The sequence below is a fragment of the Drosophila kikkawai genome, chromosome X (assembly GCF_030179895.1).
Source record: "Drosophila kikkawai strain 14028-0561.14 chromosome X, DkikHiC1v2, whole genome shotgun sequence".
NCBI lineage: Eukaryota > Metazoa > Arthropoda > Insecta > Diptera > Drosophilidae > Drosophila > Drosophila kikkawai.
The window spans coordinates 17,593,618-17,608,577 of NC_091733.1; the positions used below are offsets into that span (position 1 = coordinate 17,593,618).

The 14,960-nt window shown below is 41.3% G+C and overlaps 2 protein-coding genes and 1 long non-coding RNA gene across 4 annotated transcripts; 2 read left to right on the plus strand and 1 right to left on the minus strand.

Moving 5' to 3' along the window:
• Window positions 1-69: 69 nt before the first annotated feature.
• On the minus strand, window positions 70-909 carry LOC108071723 (mitochondrial import inner membrane translocase subunit Tim16). The gene has a single exon (XM_017162547.3). The coding sequence runs from the start codon at window positions 735-737 to the stop codon at window positions 273-275; it is 465 nt and encodes a 154-aa protein (XP_017018036.1). The 5' UTR covers window positions 738-909; the 3' UTR covers window positions 70-272.
• A 3,907-nt stretch (window positions 910-4,816) lies between these two features.
• LOC108071714 (mitochondrial carrier homolog 2) lies at window positions 4,817-6,340 on the plus strand. Its single transcript, XM_017162535.3, has one exon. It carries the CDS (start codon window positions 4,922-4,924, stop codon window positions 6,173-6,175), a length of 1,254 nt encoding a protein of 417 aa, XP_017018024.1. The 5' UTR covers window positions 4,817-4,921; the 3' UTR covers window positions 6,176-6,340.
• A 4,322-nt stretch (window positions 6,341-10,662) lies between these two features.
• Window positions 10,663-11,429, plus strand: LOC108071735 (uncharacterized). 2 transcript variants are annotated; one of them, XR_001770592.3, is made up of 3 exons: window positions 10,663-10,796; window positions 11,023-11,187; window positions 11,279-11,429. It is a non-coding gene; the product is annotated as an uncharacterized lncRNA (long non-coding RNA). The 2 variants fall into 2 exon arrangements; XR_005990843.2 differs by having other exon boundaries at window positions 10,678-10,796; window positions 10,980-11,187.
• The last annotated feature ends 3,531 nt before the right edge of the window (window positions 11,430-14,960 follow it).

The window sequence follows — 14,960 nt, forward strand, 5'->3', positions numbered from 1 at the left end:
GAAGGATAGAGATATGTTTAAAGAAGATACAAGTAAAAGTATTATTTCAGTCAAAATACAGTTTCAAAATACAGTTTCATTGATATTTGTACATGTTTATTACTTAAAAGCACATTTCTTATTCATAGAAATGTATATAGCATTATTTTTCACATGTCTATCATATATCTATCTACATATTTCACGATTTTGGTGATTAAACGAAGGACAGGATGGATTTCGATGACACACCAGCAGCCAGCCAGGTGAGGATATTTGAAGTCCTACCACGACTAGTCTGTCCGGCTCTCTGGGCCTGGCTTTGTGGCCTTGAAGTGGGCTTCCGCTTCCGCCCCAATGGATGCGGCTGCAGACGAAGGAGGAATGCCACCTGGGAATACCGTCTGTAGCTTGACCAGCTCCTGGTCAATGCGCTCTTTGGCGCGGTAGACTTTTGACTGAAGGTAGAAGGAGCCGCCGGAGGGCTTCTCGTTGGCTCGGAACAGGTGCTGGTAGTTCGTATCGATCGCCTTTTGATCGTCCAAATCCTTGACGTTAAGGATCTGCCTAGCCTCCGTCAGAGTCATACCATTCACCTTGTTATCGTCGACGGCGGCGTCGTTGCTGTTGTTGTTGAGCGCCTGATGGAGCCGGGCGGCCTCATTAAAGGCCTCGATCTCCTGGCGCACTGTCTTCACTAATGCCCGACCCATCGCCTGGGCGCCCAGGCCGATGATCTTCGCAAGGTACCGAGCCATGTCTTGGTTCCAATGTTGCCTGCTTGTGTACCGACGATAATGAATTTTGCACGCGATCTTACAGAAGTCTCCGAAATCACAGCCTGAACATAATAGAAAAAAGAGAGAGCTAGAAATACACACAAACTACGATGCTTTTTCGGAAAATGTGAGTGATGTATGACTGTTAACTGCCCCAGAAAAGTGTGTAAATATGCTTTGAGTAGGTTGTGCCTTTAAACTTTTGGCAAATATTTGTAGCTTTAAAGCATTAAAATGTAGACTCTACAAGTTTGGGTCTTAAATGCAGCAAGTGCCAAAGGATGCCTTCATTTTTAAAACACTTTCCCGCCTGGCTTCACACTAGCTGAACTGCTGACCCCCTCAAGTACTTAAGAATTCCATGCAACGATTGTGTCACGAGGTCAGAGACTTACAGCAGCGGTCAGCCGAATAGCATTCTGCTAAATGAGAAATATTTTTCGATTACAACTTTCAAGTTGAAAAAACAGTAATATGGTATTAAGATATTTATATTTGGTATATCTACATTTAATTAATTTTAATTTAAATTATTCTTTGCTATGTCAATGGTCATTGCTGTTTGCCCAAATATGCCAAGAAGGAGGAGAGAGCGACGTCTGAATGAAATCAAAATGTTTCCTTGCTCAGATTTCCAGCTTCCGTTTCCGTTCTGGTGGCGTTTCTGTGCAGCTCCCTCTCTCTCCCTCTGTACTGGTGTGCGTGTGTGAAGCTCATAAACAAATTATACGCAAATTGACAGACTTCCGGCAAGCAGCAGTTTAGGTCTCCTAGCTGTCATAGCCTTCTGATCTCTGGGTCCTGTGTGTTTTAACATAATTACATTAATGACTTGTAGCCAGCACAAAAAAGTCCGCCTGCTGCAGGCAGGATACGTTGCCGCAAATGGACAACAATCGCAATTGCAGTTTTCGGCTTTCTGGCCTTCTGGCCTGGTCGCCTGCCGTTAAAATTCACAAACTGTAATTGATCACATTTGCGTTTGTCGTTTGATTTCATTGTCTTGTGCGTGAGACCAAGTCAGCGTACCCGATTTACCCGCCCATTTTTCACCCATTTTCCACCCATTTCCCCAATTCAGCAGCCGCAGTTGATGGCCGGGGCTCATTCATTATGCAAACACCTCCACATGGCTATCTAAACGTGGCCATGTCCGATGCGCCATGTTCACACTGAAAGAAGATGTTCTAGATGAAAGAATGCAAGAAATTTGAATTTAATTTAAAAGCAAAATATTGTGAAAAAGAGTTTGAAAAACTCAGAATAATTAAGAAAAGGCATTGATAATAATAAAAATAAAAATCAGAAAATAATATAATATTCGATTTCTCTCTCTGCACGAAACTAGAGCAACTGCCTTTTGCGATTAGTTGCCATTTAAACTTCTGTTACCGCCCCTCCCAACCTCCTCTACCCGAAATCCTTGTCCGGTTCCCATTCCCATTTCCAGTTCCATTTTGATTCTGAATCGTTTGGGTTTTTGGCCTTTTTTGTCGGGGGAAGAGTAGGGTAGAGAAGAGGAGTCCTGGCAGCGGACACCATCCGCTCGTCAGTTGTGTCCGATGGCTGGCCGCCATAGCATTTTGATTTCCGCACTGCATCCGGCAGTTTTAATCCCCAGACAGCAGCGATGTCCACTAACTCCCGCCTATCGTAGTCCAACTTCTGTCCCTGCTCCTGCTTCTGCTCATACTCCATTCGGTTAGTCAGTCCTCCGTTCTCAGTTCTCTTCCAAACACCAACAAAAAAAAAAAAAAAAAAAAGAGAAACAACAAAATTGTTTGAGTGCAAATGCAACAAGAAAGTGGGATTTTGGATGATTTTTCCAGGATAATAATTATAAAAATAATTAGTAATAAAAGTCAACTTTTAAACTTAAATAATATTATATAACTAGTTTAAATGGCAAGTTTCAAGGGAATTTTGTAAGAAAAATGTTACAATTTAAAATAAAAATCACAAATGTGTATTTGTTGGAAAAATAAGTCATCTAATTTTAAGATTTTTTCCCCCATTCAAAAGTAATTTTCCTTAAAAAACAACCGAATTTGAACTTCAAAAAACGAAATCCTTGGCCTGAAAAAATTCTTTAAAAAATAAACTTATCAGCTTAGTGGATATTTCCCATTCCGTAAGGGAACTGTAGCAGGGAGTCGGGGAAAATGCGAACAGTTCACTATTTACCACACACGCAATGTGGGATCCACACAGCTCGCGGGGGTATAGAGGTGCAGGGGCAACTCGTGGCGGCGACTGCATGGCCTTTCGGTGATGCATGGCCATGGCCATGGCGCTGAAAATGCCTACTGTCCGCTCCGGCCGCCTGTCCAGTGTCGCATTCATTGCCATTCATTCGCCACTGCCGTTCGTGGTTGTCCCCACCACGTAGAACCCCTTGAAACCCCCTCATAAACCCCCCTAAAAACCCCCTTGAAAGCCTCCCCCCCCCATGAAAACCCCTCTGGGGATGGTGATGCTGCTGCTTGTGGCTAACATGCAAGCTTAGGATTTGGAAAACAATTTCACTGTTAGTGGAATGTCAACGTCAGGTCTCGCTCTGCCAATGGCCACCACCTCTTTTAGCCTCACCCCCTAGCCCACTGCTATAAAGCCCTTTCCCACCACACGCACCTCCCTGATGGTCAGAAATTTTAGGCGCGATGCGTCGCACACATCACTAATTAGTGATGTGCAATAATCGTGACAGTGTGTGTGGGTACACGGAAAACAATGAAATATATAATATAATTAATAATAAATATATATAAATGTTGATAATAATAAATATACTTTCGCTTCTAAATACATAATCTTTTTAAATTCCAAATGATAATGTTATGTCAAGTCTTAAATTATTACAATAAAAACCATTTATCATGAAGGCTTAAACCTTTGAAATAACCAAATATAAATTAGTTAAAATATTTAAAATAATTACTAATTACATAAAACAAATGAGGATAACTAATCAATAATAACATACAACAATTTACAAAAGCCCATTTGCAACTGTAATAATTCCTAAACATTTTTTCCCTGTGTAATCTAGCCATGGGCAATAGAGACTTCGACTCGACGCTGGGTCGGTTCAAAAATTGCGACATTGTTAATCAACTGTGCGTGTCGCATAAGTTGCATTTGCTTTCGGTCGCTTGGTCGGAATGGATTGCATGCACCGTGGGGGCGATGGGGGGTTAAGGATGGGGCAACTAGGGTGAAAGGACTAAGGGCTGTTTGATTGGTTTCCAGGCTCCAAAAGGCCAAAGCTTAACTGGACTCAACGGAACCCGGCGAACCTCTAAGTACGAGAGGTAAGTGGAAAATTGTCGAATAATGATGTGCCAAGTTCAAGGTCGTTCAGTGCGAGTGGTTAGTCAAAAACTGGTATATTTAACGCCGAGATTTATTTATGGCAAATGTAATTTTAAAGATTCGTATTTTTTGGAAACCGCGAACAATCCCTTTTTAGGTTCTTTATCTTTCCTGTTTTTCAGGAGAGCTTACTGTGTTGGCCTGCCCAGTGATATCCCTTGTTTTGTTCGATTTTGGTACTAGGTCTTAACGGCTTTTAACAAAGAAAAAAAGAAAAACATGCAGTCCGTTGGGCAAAGGGCATCGCTGGGGGCCGGGGTTGATGCCGGATTGGTTGCATTTAATTGACCAGAAAAACAGCAAAAGGGCTGCGGGGTCAGCCTAATTGAAATTTCATGTTACAAAAGTAAGTGAGTACGAGACAGCCATTGGGGGAGTCGCAGAGCGGGTGTAGCCAGGGCTGCCATTTTCCAGATTTTCCGGGATTTGTAATCAGAAACAGAGGAAGAAAAGCAGCGCCAGCAGAAGAGCCAATAAGGAAAATTTAATGAGTCGAGTTCAATTTCTGAACTTTGAAACTAAAGCTACAAATGGCGATAAAACTTAAATAGTAAAATATAATAAAAAAAACTTGGTACTTGATACAATGCTATTGAATAAGGGTTAAGTTAAAAAAACCGAAAGTCAGTGCCATCCCAGCAGGCCCTTCCTCCAAGTGTCAAAGTTCAAGTGGCAATCAGACCCCCTTGGCTAGTCATTGTTCGTCCGACTAAAGGCAAATTCGGTTCGATCATCCGTTCGTTCGCCCAAATTCGAGTTTTGTGAGAAAGATACTAAGAAATTTATATACAATGGAACATAATCGTCGCGAGATAAACACAAGAGGATTGCAGAGCCCGTCGCTGGGTGGCGGGGATGCGGACAACAGTGTCCTGATGCGGCGTGCACCGGATGCGGAGCAGCAGCAGCCGCCGCAGCCACAGCAGCCACAGCAACAGCATCATCATCATCCAGTGGAACAGCAAGTGGAGCGTCCGATAGCCAACAGCCAGATGGTGTCTCGCCCTCGTCTTCGTCGATCCGGCTCCGATCGGGTGGACATAATCCTGCCCTGTGCCGCTGGAGCCGCTACCTCGGAAGGTGCTGCTATGGCTATAGTGGCGGAGCCATTGTCAGGTTCCGAGCTAACCGACACGCCCGCGCCCCAGCCCAATCCGCTGGTGCGCTTTTGCCTTCGCCTGGGCCTAAGCGCCCTACTCCATCCATACGAAATGGCAAAGATACTCATCCAGCTGGGCCACGAGCCAATTACGGCGCTTCCATATCAGCTTCCGTTTGTGGGATGGCGTCCACGCTTCTATCTGCCCGGCGTGCAGCAGTATGTCATGCACATCTATCAGTTGGACGGCTTCAGGGGTCTATATCGCGGACTCGGTCCCCGTCTAGTCTCTGGTGCTTTTGACTATCTGCTGGGCGACGTGATCCTGGATGCCATCCACCTAACTCCCTACACCCGCTGCGTTGCAAAGTCCCGATTCGGAGCTCAGGAGTTTCTTTGGAACCTGATGTGCGACACCATGAGGCTGGCCTCGTCGGTGGCCATTACGCATCCCTTCTACGTGGTAATGGTGCGCCAGGTCGCCCAGTTCGTGGGCCGGGAAGCAGTCTACGAGGGCCTTTGGAGCAGTCTGAAGACTTTGCTGGACACCGATGGTCTGGCGGGACTCTATGCCGGCGTCGTGCCGCTTTTCCTGGGCGAGTGGGCCATCCTGGCCGGCACCAGTGTTGCGACTCACCTGTGCCACCGCCTCGTTCCGATGAGCTTCATCCAGCAGCAGTACAATAGCGTCATTATCCAGATGGTGATCAGCAAGCTGGTGTATCCCCTGCATGTCACTGCCGCCTGCATGGCGGCCACCGGAGCTCCGCTCTCCGCCTGCGAGCCGCCACGGATGCCGCTTTATAACCACTGGGTCGACTGCCTTGCCGATCTTCAAGCCCGCGGTGGCCACCACCGTGGAGGCCTGCTCTTTTGGCGTACGGTGCCCAAGATCCAGATGGTGCGTCACCTGGATACTAATGTCCCCCCCTTGGGGACTAAATAGATGGGAAGAGAAAGAACGATGATGGATTCCTCGTGAGCATAGCCGAGTAGCCTAGTCGGAAAATGACAAATCAGAGTTGTATAGTAAATTGTTGGATATATCTCAATGAATATTGTTTAATAAATAAATGAAGCAAATAAGTTTGCTTCCGATTTCGATAATAAACCTACAAAGGTAAAAGTGTATCAAAGATACCTTAGACAGCAACCATTGAGACGAGCGAGTAACCGAAGATTAAAACAACGAGTATACACGACTAGTATAAGAACAGAACAACGAGTCACAAAGAAGTATATCCGAAATACCCCAGACAAGCGAGACTAAATGAACGAGTAAAGATGGAGAAAATGAGAACAGAACGACGAGTAAAGGTAACGATTGCGCTTTTGGAAATAGTGAAACATTAGGGATAGTAAAAAGGGGAATCGGAGAATGATTGAAGTACTTTAAGATTGAATTCGATAATCAAACTTCCACACTATATTCTATTTCTATAAATAATAAATAGTTAGCAGCCTTAAAAATAAATAATCTCATATATAATCAGTTCGTTTAAAATGAATATTAGATTTTTGGGAGGGGACTGCGTTGCGCCTCGATTACACACACACTTGAATTGCAGCACTCAGAGTTAATAAACCGAAAGGATTCCGAGTCCTTTTAGAGTCGTAGATCTCTCCGAACATCCTCTCGTTGTTTTCCCATTCATGAGCTTGTAAAGCAGCAGCACGACTCTTTATCTGACGCTGCCCTGCCTCTGTCTCTGCTTCTGTTTCAGCAAATGTCAGCAGAGATTAAGCGACTAAAGTCCTGCCAGAATGGAAGTGGCCAAGAAAGGACACATGTACCGCACTTTATGTACTGCTGCTCCCCCGCACTCACCACCACCACCACACCACAGTCCACAGTCCACACACCGCACACAACACACAATGGAGCGTAACTGGCAGATGCACGTAATGAAAATATCAAAAATCTACGACGAAATGTGCCAACAGGACTGCAGGACTGCTGCAGCACTGTGTCCTGGCCAGGCCATCCTGGAGATGATGGGGCTGATGGCTCAGACACAATTCAGTTTTGGTTCATTTGAATGCGACACATTTGTGGGCCACACTCCAGCGGACAGAGCCAGAAGCAGGAGCGGCAGCAGGATCAGGAATGGCATCTGGATTCCAGACCCTCTGGTTCCACGTTCGAATTGAACTTGATTCCGATTTGCTTATTCCTCAAAATAGAAAAAGGGTTTAGCAAAATTACTGATTCATATTTTGATGATCATAATAAATATGATCCATAAAGACATTTATTTAAGCCAAGACTCAGCTATTTAGCCCTGCATTTAGGCCATTTACTGGCACAGGTATCTATTAGTCGGTTAGCTGGCTCTAATCGAATGCCTAAATGCCAGTTACGAGTTGGTCAGGTTCATTTGGGCCAAGACAAGTCTAAAGAGTCGAAAGTCGCAGCACCCAAATTACTAGTTATTACATGAGTGTGTGTGTGTGTGTGTGTGATTTTTGGTGCCTTTTTCGGGTGTGTGACGACGACGACGACATGGCCGTATCGTCTTAATAACCAAAAAATACCATCAGCCGTCCGGGACTACGTGTCCTGTTGCCGAGACTGCCTTGATTCCTGCAACATTCACGCATGCCTGCCCGCCTGCATGTAGGGATAATACATATATATAAGTATATATGCATATATATATATCTGATTTATATGGTAGTTGTTGTAGTAGTTACCGACCGGCAACTGTTGAGCAGCAAAACACGAGTCTGTTGTTACTGTCGCTGTCGCCTGGCCAAAATGCAATTAGACTAACGATGCAACACAATTTTGTCTTCAGCTTCATAAAGATGCGATGACTGGGAGATAAAGGGGCAGTTGGATCTGGGGGATGGTGGCACAAAGTTGACAGAGTCAGATGGTCAGTCGGAAGGAACGAGGGCGGATTGAAAACATAAGATTTGCAAGTTACCTCTCAAGTAGATTATAAGGTTTCTACATATGTTATTAACCATTTTGGTAAATACTTCTCCCAAAATCATTTTAAATAATAAAATACTCAAACTATCGATAGTTATTTGAAAAATACATTGCTCATCGATGTTTCTAAATGATAAACTAAATTTGTAATACCCCAATTTTTCTTTAATAAAAAAATATCGAAACTAATTTAAATTAAAGCAATGTTTATCGATGTTTAACAATAAGTGTATTTATCGATATGTCTAGGGATTTATTCCTGAGTCAACCCTCGCTCAAATCGACAAAGTCCAGGCCCAACAAATTCATGTTTCAATTTTTGCCTCTGCCCTGGATTGTGGCCTTGTGTGGCATATGCAGCTAGCGGTAGTGTGGACAGGGTGTGGGGTGTGTGTGAAGGGTGTAACGGAAATGTTGAACAAAGTCATGCATTTGCATGGATAACTTGGGGCTTTGTCTCGGGTCGAGACTGGAAAAGCTGCAATTGCAAGTTACAAGTTGCAGGTTGCAGGTTGCACATTGCCGGTTTTCTGGGTCCTGGGCTCAAAAACTAATTGCCATGCGGCCGGGTTTAATTAACATTAATATCAAGTCCATTATTAAGTCAATTATGAATTATTATTGGAATCAGATCAAATTAAAGCCATACAGATTCGGTATCACCGTCAATCGTATCCGTTTTATTCATATTGATTCACTTCTTAGGACACAGGCAATAGCAAAATTCTCTGATATGTGTTATATACAGTCTGCGTCATAATTAACAGAAGCCACTAAATGCATATGTGTGTGGTTCCATCCTTTCCGTTCGGCATTTTATTGGCAAACAAAATGCATTAATATTAATGAGCTGGCTTTTGTTCCAATCTCTCAAATCGCTTACAAATTGTCGACAAATCTTAAATCTTATATCATTACATTATTGCCTTTATTAACCGATAGTTAGTGTATTGCATTGTATCGATAGTAACCTGAAAAATTTTAGGAAAACTATCAATGTTTTTACAGTTATATTTCCAAGATTAAATTAATGATAACATATAAATGTAGAAATAAAATCAGACAAACTTGACCCAGAAAGGGTTCATCAGGAAAATTCGCTGTTTAAATTGTTAAGTTTTCAAGTTCTTTTTTTCAAATATCTAGGAAGGATTTAAAGCTGGGAACACAGGCTGGACTTTATGGCAATAGAGTTGCGGCGGGGATAACCCTTTATCCTTTATCCTTTTTCCCTTTTTCGGGCAGGTGTATGGCATTCAGGAAGCGGGGTGTGCTCGCTGTGAGCGGTGGCAAATATATTACGCATACGCCGCATGGGCTTCCGACTTCCGACAACAACGTCGGCGGTTTCAATTTTATAACGTTAAACCAATTAACAGGTTTTACACACTCACACACACACACACACACACACACAGAACATACCGCACATACACTCACGGCCATTTATGAGGTGTTAATCGACGTCATTCTGATGTAAAGCGCGATGAGAAGCAATATATATTTTATGGGTTGCGTAATTAACAGGCAACAACAATAACACACCAGACACCAGCGACAGGTTAATGAGGCTCCATTGATTATGCATATGAGTTTTGCGGCCATGGGGGCGTGGCAGGGTGGCAGGGTGGCAGGTGTATGCCAGATGGGTGGGAGCACACATCAAATTAAAATGTTACATATGCTAATGAAATCAACCAAAAATTATGAGCAATTATGAATAGCTTAATGGGATTGCCAGTGACTGGCATTGGTTTTCCTCAACTCAATTCCCTTTGATATCTCAATTCTTCATGTACTATAAAGTGATAATTATATTTGAATATTATTTTTTTTTAATTATAAAAGTAATTTGTGGTCAAAAAGGAGCAAATTAAAATATATCCCAGTTTAATTTGTAGTATATGTTGTGAGTTTATCTGCTCAGATTTATTATATTAAAAACGATTTTAGTTCTTTTGATTTTAAACACAATGGAAATGAAACAGAAAGGTGGAAATGTACTTCAAGATATGCTTACATATATTTTTTATTTATTTGCTGATTCCTTATCATGAAAATGTTAGCTTGTCCTGATTTTCCCTTTTAAAGTGGATTTTAAAGTTGTTTTTTTTTTAAGGAGGAAAACCGACTGGGGCAGGGCCTGGGCGGGCAGCCAGGTGTAAATTACAAAACTTGTGAGATTTTTACTTGGTATTTCCTGTGTCTCACTCTCCCTCTCCCTATCTCTCTCCGTGTTGCTACTGATGATGATGATGGCACTCCCGGGCAGGACGACTGTCGTCATAGCTGGCTGGGCCTGGATTTCGACTCGAACGTAATGCCAACAATTACGCAGCTGAATATTTTATGAGCCAAGCAGATTAATATGAATATTTTATTATCATTTTAGATTCCTTGCTGCCCTCTCTCCCTCTGAAGGACCAGACCCAGACGAAGCACCAAGCCAAAGCAAAGTCAAAAAGGCCAGAAATATGCTTTTGTTTGGCATTTGCCAGAGCCTAAAGAATCGTCTGTGTCTAAAATGGGGCTTATGGCCAAAACTGAACAGGCTGGGCTTTGATTGTTTAAAATATTTAAATTTTCAAGTATATATTTAATAAATTATAAATTTAAGTTGTTACTTATGGTATGTTGACTAAGCTTGATATAATTACCCATCTTATTATAAATTACACTAGTACCCTTTCGTATCTGCAATTATAAAATAACTTTTAAGGGTTTATTGTTAAATTTAACAAATATTATAATATATAGTTTCTTAAGGCCATTAATAATTTTTCCCAGAATAAGTCTTTAATTTCTTTTACAGAGCATTTAAATTTGTCCTTTTTGGGCACCTTTTTTTTTGCTAGCTGTCTTGGTGGCCAACTCTTGACGCTGCTTGCCACAGTTTTTTGCACCTTGGCAGACGAAAATGCCTCGGCTACCCCACCTTCCAAACACACACACACAAACAAAGAAAGCGAATAAATGAAAAACGCAGGAAAAGCGGGCTGCTGCTGGCTGGGGAAAATGTGGTGAGAACGGAATTTATGACCACGAGCCTTCAAAGGGCCAAGTTGCCTAAATGTTTTTTTTTTTGTATTTTTTTTTTTTGCTTTTTTTCAGCCAAATAAAAACGGGCCAAAACAAATTGTGGCCCAGAGAGGGAGAGCCCGTCGTTCCCCCGTCCTGCCTTAATTCGCAGCCAAAACCAGAAAGCCACTTGGAAATGTGTCGGTTGCAAAAAATAAAAAATAAAAAAAAAAGTAAAGCGAGGGAGAGCATAAAAAAGTAAACATTTTCTTTCATTTGTTGCGTTTTAAATTTTCATGCGCAACGAGTGTCGGCAATTACCAAGGCCTAAACTATATACGTAGCCAGGCATATACACCCTATATAGTATATATATATAGTTTCGGTAGCTCCTCCAAATAATAACGTCATCATGTATAAATTGCTTTCGGGGAATGGCAATGGCATTGGGAATGGGAATGGGAATGGGAATGGGTTCCGAGAGGCATCTCTCTGATTTATGCAGACCATAAAATTGCCTGGCGTGAAAAAGGCCAAGAGAGAGAGAGAGAGGACCAGCCAGCCCAAGTCGAAGCCAAGTCCAAAAGTCTGAGCCGGCTTAGCCTCTGGATGAAAGGAGCTCAACGTGTTCCGGGGGTGGTGCCCGACAGCTCGCATCGAGATGAGTAGGCAAAGCGTTACCCTAATCCCTAAGCGAAATTCATAGTGCAACTGGTAAAAATATACAGAAAAGGCAATATATTTCATTCAGTAAAATGTATGAAAAATATTTATTTATTTTTTAATATTTAATAATAATTTAGAATCTTTTTTCGTTGGTTTAAGCTTACAAATAATACTTGGAATATATACTATTTTCGAATTTATAAAATCCAAAGGATCGACTTGCTCCTGGCCCCGTTAGTCACGTAGCCTCAATGGTGTCCCGAATGGAGGATGGCAGCCTCCTCGTACACGTTCATGTCGGTTGGCAGGCGGCATTAAAATGCATTTTTTTTTGCAGGACCATCCTCTCTCCGGCTTTGCCTCTGGCACTCATTATGCGTTCGTCTTGAACTCCTTCTGGTTCCTGGCTTCCAACTCCGGACTCCGGGACTGACAGGTCCTGAATAGGCAACAGGCAAGGAAGGTCTCGTGCGATTTTTCCTTGGCCGCACATGCCCGACTGCACTTCAATCAAAATCAAATATTACACCTGGCGAAAAATAGTATAATAACGAAAATTGATGTTAACGATTTACGTGCAAAATTAAACTCGAAATTAAAATTATGAAATAGTTTGATCTGCTCTTGATAATTAAAAAATGAAAAGGGAGAATCTGTCGCCAATTGACAAAACCCAAAAATAAAATTAAATAATTCTTTAGCTTGAAAATAATAAAATAAAAAATGAAAAAGGAAACCCGTTGAAAAGTTGAATCTCCCTTATGGGGATTGCTGTGATTCTGATCAGCGAATTTTAAGGGTAAATAGTTTTAGAATAAAAAATAAAAAAAATATTAAACTAAAAAATTAAATGAAAGAACAACTGGCAGACACAACTGCCGGATAACGAATGAGAAATCTGGGAATCTAATGACGAATGTAAACTTTGACAGTGTGCCCGGTCCTCCCTTTCTCAAAATTACTTTAAGAATTTGATATTTGATGCGATAATATCATTACATTATTCAATATCGAGAGGTTAAGGGATCTTCGATGTATGGCGATATTTAATCGATATTTTCAACCGTTAAATTTTATAACCAAGTTTCAATTGCAAGACATGTTCAGTCATTCTGGGAATCCCCATAATACATAATTTAGAATGCTTTTAGTTTGCAGTGTGGCACATGTGCCATGCATTGGCTTTTGTTGTGCGCCTCCGACATTCAACAAGATATATCAGATATATACATATCCTCGATACATATATAGCCTGGCTCCTTCCTGGCTTGATTACGCACGTTTATTACTGAAAAAAGGAGGGCAGGAATTGGAATCTGAATAGGAGTAGGGATCGGATTCGGATTCGGTATCGGAAGAGGAATAGGACTTGGAATCCGATTTGGAATCGAAGGGAAGGCAGCCCGTCATCAATATGCGATGTGTGCCTTGGCCATGTACATCATGATTACTTGCAAATCACCTGAATGCGATGCGAATTATGGATGTGGCCTTTGTGATAGTACCGATTGGAAACTCGGGGGGGAAAACGGTGGGAAAAACTGGGGGGAAAAACCCATGCCTGCACAGCAACAAGTGCTGCAATTGTTGCTTATCCCATTTATTATTTATTTGTAATTAAAATTTGAAGCGGTCGCGCCGCGCCGCTTGTTCATGAATATTAATTTCGAATTTAAGGCCGCAAACAATGCAAACTAAACATGAATTACAACTAAATATTTATAACTCATTTTCGCACACACATTCTCGTAGATAAATAATAGACAAAGTTAAATAAAACGGATTTTCCCAGCATTAGGATGGCAAGTGTGTGTGTGTGTGTGTGTGTGTGTGTGTGTGCAGCGGGAAAAATACACAAAAATTAACTTGTATTTAAAATTTAATTAAAACTTTTGCTGTTATTTACATGTCCAGTCCGCCTGTCCCGCCTTTTCCTCTCTGGCCTTCCTCCGTTTTCTGTTTTGTTGCGCAAACACTTTTTGTTTTCGTGGGGAGTGGAAAAAAGCATCTAAAATGTGGCCAAAACTGTGCGCATTCGATGGAATCATAATGCATTACATATGCATGGCCATCGGCATACGAGTTTAATTGAAATATCGCGCACAATTTTTGGTTTATCGCATCGCAGTTGAAATAAAAATGCTAAATAAAAATGCCTGGCCACGCCGGAGGCGGCCAAATGAAGGGTTTTTCTGGCCATGGCTAACTGGTTGTTGCGGCTTTGGCATTTAGCATAATTAGTCCTTTTGACCGCATTTCGTAAAATGCGGTTGGGGGGGCCCAAAAGCCCCACTGCCTTCCACCATAGAACCCTCCCAACAATGACCAAAAATCGACAGTAATAAAAAAAAGTATGGTTTAATGTGGGAAAAACTCAGTTTGCAAGAAAACACTTGGATGTTGTGCAAGTCGAAATAAATTACATTTAAAACTGTTGACACTGAATAAATATAGTACACATATAAGGTAAAGTGGGTCCCACATCAATGTAATACATACAAAATAATATTCCAGATCATTAAATGAGATTAGCTCGTCAAATAATTGTATTATTATCTTGAAATAATAAAGCAAAATGATAAATTAAAGAAGTTATCGACTAATTTGTCAATGTGAGCTATCGAAATCAATTGTAATACATCGAACTATCGAAGATATAGTATTCCATTGATCAATGAAATAATTGCATCTAAAGACTTTGAATATTTTCTTAAAATATTAATAAAAATAGATAAATTAAAGTAATTATCGAATAATTTGCCAATATTAGCTATCGAAATAATCGAATAAATAGTATTGCAATGAATATCCATGGATCAATTAAATATTTTCATCTGAAGACTTTGAATATTGTCTTGAGACATAACACATTCATACCAAAATCAGATATAATAAAAATAATAATAATAAAAATGATTTAATTGACCACTGTGCATGGTTTTAGGGGGTGCAAATAAACAGTCGTTATATGGAGACACCACCCCCCCCCCCCAACAGGGCACTTGGCGAAGGGCTGCTGCAATTGAAATTTATGGTAAATTAATTTGTAATTAATTTTTATGGGAAACAAAACGTAACGTAACGTAACGAAACGAATCGAAACGAATGA

Coding starts and splice junctions, on each gene's coding strand:
- LOC108071723 (XM_017162547.3), bottom strand. CDS start 737: ATGGCTCGGTACCTTGCGAAGATCATCGGCCTGGGCGCCCAGGCGATG.
- LOC108071714 (XM_017162535.3), top strand. CDS start 4,922: ATGGAACATAATCGTCGCGAGATAAACACAAGAGGATTGCAGAGCCCG.